This window comes from Eleutherodactylus coqui, chromosome 13 (assembly GCF_035609145.1).
Source record: "Eleutherodactylus coqui strain aEleCoq1 chromosome 13, aEleCoq1.hap1, whole genome shotgun sequence".
In the NCBI taxonomy this organism is placed as follows: Eukaryota; Metazoa; Chordata; class Amphibia; order Anura; family Eleutherodactylidae; genus Eleutherodactylus; species Eleutherodactylus coqui.
Window position 1 is genome coordinate 39,619,260 of NC_089849.1, and position 4,374 is coordinate 39,623,633.

Here is a 4,374-nt window from a genome sequence, read left to right on the forward strand (position 1 = left end):
TCGGCAATGGACCGCACAGAAGACCTGCGGTCCACCGAGGGTGAAGATCCCGGCGGCCATCTTCGCAAGGTAAGTAAGAAGTCACCGGAGCGCGGGGATTCGGGTAAGTACTATCCGTTTTTGTTTTTTTTTAAAGCCCTGCATCGGGTTTGTCTCGCGCCGAACGGGGGGGCTATTGAAAAAAAAAAAAAAAAACGTTTCGGCGCGGGACAACCCCTTTAAAGGGGTCCGTTTCATGCTGTTGGGTTTAGTCATTAGACAAATCCATTTAGCCAGGGGATTCCCCTTCCCTGCTCCCAAAAGAGAACAGGGAAACAAGACCCTGAATGCAGATGTGAAAACAGCCTTAAGATTGTCCAAAACCCATTTAAACATCCCACTTGCAACTTATAAGAAAGTTTGGCAAATAACTGAGAATTTTTTGTCAAATTACTTGACATTTGTAAACTGTAATTGCCGATTCCAGTGTGATTGTTCAACATAATCGTAGCTCTCCACAAAACCTTATCCAAACAAATGTTACTGCAGCATTACTTCATATGTATTACTGCAAGGTTTCTTAATGGCTAGATAATATCAAAGGAATTTTACTTCGCAAATCACACATGTAAATCTCAACTATAAAACAGGAATCTGGCAGAAGGGAGGTGGAGATAGTCTCAGAGCATCAATTACCTGTCTACATTTAACAGATTAAAGGAAATAAAATAATACTTAGCTATACTCCACCCTTCTATCATTCTATCTTAACAAGAGCCCAGAGGCATTTTACAAATTAGGCCAAGTGGACACACTAAGTGTACATTTTAATTAGCATTTCATCAAGAAATTAAGAGCCAAAATTGGATTTAGGAGGTTGTACCAAAGGAAAACACCCACATGTTATTATATATAAAGCTTACGTTTTCTGGAGAAGTCAGCTTGCTATCTTTTTCGCATAACTAAACCAGGAGGGCTTACCTAGCGGCTACCAAGAACATGTCGTACCGAAAGAATTCAGCATCTTCAAGAGTATCTGTTGGAGGAGGCGGTGGATACGGGACAGCCGTTTGCTCATTTCTTGGAAACTCTGGAGGATCATGTGGGGCTGGAGGCTATGGCGGAAGCCAAAGTGGAGGTTTTTCAGCTGGATATGGTGGGGCAGGAGCTTTCGGTGATAGTCAAAGTGGTGGTGCTGCATTTGGTAATAGCCTGGTTAGTGCTGGGGGCTTTGGTGGTAACTTTGGTGGAGGTGCTGCTGGTGGTTTTGGTGGAGATTCGCTCCTGTCTGGAGATGAAAAGGGAACCATGCAGAATCTTAATGATCGTCTTGCTACTTATCTGAGCAAAGTGAGAGAATTAGAAGAAGCCAATGCTGACCTTGAAAGCAAAATTAGGGAATGGTATGAGCAACACAAGAATGATAACAAAGTGGATCGTGACTATAGCAAGTATTACCAAACTATTGAGGATCTCCAGAAGCAGGTACTGATTATTAAATAGAAAGATCATTCTATAACTTATTAAGATGTCTTAGCAAAATGTTTGGTTGGTTGATGGACATGATGAAAATCAATGTTTTTAGACTATTCTCTACATTTTTGGTTTTCATAGATTCAAGCTGCAGCTGTGGCCAATTCAAGTACTGTACTTCAGATTGATAATGCCCGTCTGGCAGCTGATGATTTCAAGCTCAAGTAAGTTTTTTTTACTCATTGATTTGTAGCTGGAGAACATAATTTATTTTGAAGCATGCTTAATGTGATGTTCTAAACTGTCCTGTAGGTTCGAGAACGAGCATTGCCTCCGTCAAAATGTAGAGGCTGATATTAATGGTCTACGCAAAGTGCTAGATGACCTGAACTTGGCCAAGTGTGATCTTGAGTCACAGGTTGAAGGCTTGACTGAGGAAATTATGTCTCTGAAGAAGAACCATGAGGAGGTACCGAAAACAAATCCTATAATAGTCTTTCATATTTTCTATTATTGATACTGTCCTCTTATTTTTAAAATATGTAATGCAAAGAAAATTGCCCCCCGTTGAAATACAAAATGCCTTATTTTGTCGATACTCAAAAAACACCATTGTTTTTAGGAAATGAAGAGTCTGCAAGGAGCAACAGGACAACTAACAGTAGAGATGAAAGCAGCTCCAGGAATTGACCTTAACGAAGTTCTAAATAATATGAGACGGGATTATGAAGAATTGGCAGAAAAGAATCGTAGAGATGCAGAAGCTCAATTTAATGAAGCGGTAAAACAATTGAAACCTCCGTCCATAACCAATTTAGAAGTTGATGTGTTTAAGACTTTCACATATGCTCATATGTACGACTTTGTTTTAGTGCAAGGCTCTCAGGCAGGAGATCTCATCTGGGGCTGAGCAAATTCAGACCAGCAAGAGTGAAATCACAGATTTGAGACGTTCGTTACAATCACTGGAGATTGAACTGCAAGCTGCTCTGGCAATGGTATGGATCATCAATAATCTACAACTTTAACACATTGATGTTTTCACTTTTATTATATGTATGACTTCACTTTAGATCTTTCTTCTGAATTCATATATAAGGCTCCTTGATTTCTTGTTTGTTCAGTGTTGGTAAAATGTTGCATTGGTCTAAGAAGCAGTGGTCTACTCAAGTCATTATATTTATCTCTAAATGGCCACTGAAGAAAATGAACCATAGAAATAACACTGAACCACTTTATTTAGCAGACGTCATGGTCAATTAGATGATTTACTCAATTTCTCCCAATAGAAAAAAAATCTAGAAAGCTCCCTGTCTGAGACGGAAGGTAACTACTGTGTCCAACTTGGAAAGATCCAAGAGAAGATCAGTGCCTTGGAAATACAGTTGTGTGAAGTCAGAAGTGACATGGAAAGCCAAAGCTTAGAATATGATCAGCTTCTGGATGCCAAATCCAGACTGGAAAAAGAAATTGAGACCTATCGCTCTTTGCTGGATGGTGAAAGCGGGTAAGAAGATTTTGGTGATAGCCTGGTTAGGGCTCAGGGCTTTGGTGGTAGGTTTGGTGGAGCGGGTTAAGGGTGATTTGGGTGGAGATAACCTCCTTTGACTTAGTGTACAATGAAACCTCTTCAAAAGACCCACCTCTTTGAGAAGCCCACACATGATCCAGGCAAGGTCATTCTTGATTACCTTATATTTAATGTATATGAGCCCTTTCTTTGATAGGTCCACTCATCTAGAACACCATATTTCATAGCAATTTTAGGTAGTCATCTCAGGGAGGTTTCAGTGTATTTTATAACATGACTGGCAAAGCTTTTCTGCAATTCTTTAAAGCTAAATATTATTATTTCTTCTTCATTTTAGCAAAATAACTCAGTCTTCATCTCCACCACCAAGAGGTGAGCAAATGATATTACAATACACCACGTTATATACATAACACACCACTTTACCTTTTGTGCTAAGGTGCAAGCTGTAACTAATTATATTCCAGAGCTGAATTCACAATTCTGCTGACTGTCATTGGAAAAAGTCAACAAGTTTGTTGGTAGATACTTCTGAAAAGATTAGCTGAGCTCCTATAACATTGCAGGAGAGTTTTATAGTTTCTGTAGGAACATATCATACAACACACTGTTATGTAGATGTCATTTTGCACATTTTTGCTGTTTCTATATATACATATATTTGGTCATATAAGCCTATATTGTTTGCTCATATACTGTTGCATTGATTCTTTCAGAGTCAGTCAAGAGTCGAAAGATTAAAACCATTGTTGAGGAGGTGGTGAATGGAAGAGTGGTGTCACAACAAGTTAAGGAAACTGAGGAGAAAATGTGATCAGTCCCATCAAAACTACAGTATATGTCGAAGCTGCTACCTTCTTAGCATTGTCTCATGTCTCTAGGAGGGCCGCATTTAACCCTATGCTTTTTCCTTCTGTACCACGCATTAACCCTGACTATGGTCCTGCTATACATGATGTCTACTGAATAAAGCTATCTTTTGATGCATAGTTTGTGGAGTTATATATGAATCATTTATATGATGTTCGAAAAAAAAGTTCACAGCATCGATATCATTCTAATTCACTGGAGAGGTATACAATATTATTTTAAGCCTAATATACATCACAGTTCAGCAAACCGTACAAAGCTAAATGAAGTTGTAAACTGCCATAGGGTGCTTCATGTTGCACTATAGTATTAAAATATTCTCCCCGGATGCATATAGAGGCACAGCAGGGATCATACTCTTTTGTAGGTACCTTATGACAGGTCTATGCAACTCTGAGGTTGTACATAGCACAGTGTCAGGGAGCCCTATGTGTTGTCATATGGTGCTATGTATGGAAATCTACTATGGAGATAATCTCATCTAGAGGTATATAGAGATATAGTAATGCTTTTTCATGGGT

The 4,374-nt window shown here is 39.1% G+C and overlaps 1 protein-coding gene across 1 annotated transcript; it reads left to right on the plus strand.

The window, feature by feature from the left end:
- The first annotated feature begins 907 nt into the window (after positions 1-907).
- On the plus strand, positions 908-3,972 carry LOC136588629 (keratin, type I cytoskeletal 47 kDa-like). The gene is made up of 8 exons (XM_066588004.1): positions 908-1,464; positions 1,594-1,676; positions 1,765-1,921; positions 2,075-2,233; positions 2,325-2,450; positions 2,742-2,959; positions 3,321-3,355; positions 3,700-3,972. The coding sequence occupies exons 1-8, from the start codon at positions 979-981 to the stop codon at positions 3,795-3,797; spliced, it is 1,362 nt and encodes a 453-aa protein (XP_066444101.1). The 5' UTR covers positions 908-978; the 3' UTR covers positions 3,798-3,972.
- Positions 3,973-4,374: the final 402 nt, after the last annotated feature.

Coding starts and splice junctions, on each gene's coding strand:
- LOC136588629 (XM_066588004.1), top strand. CDS start 979: ATGTCGTACCGAAAGAATTCAGCATCTTCAAGAGTATCTGTTGGAGGA. Junction 2,234..2,324: donor AAGCTCAATTTAATGAAGCG/GTAAAACAATTG, acceptor ACTTTGTTTTAG/TGCAAGGCTCTCAGGCAGGA. Junction 3,356..3,699: donor TTCATCTCCACCACCAAGAG/GTGAGCAAATGA, acceptor TGATTCTTTCAG/AGTCAGTCAAGAGTCGAAAG.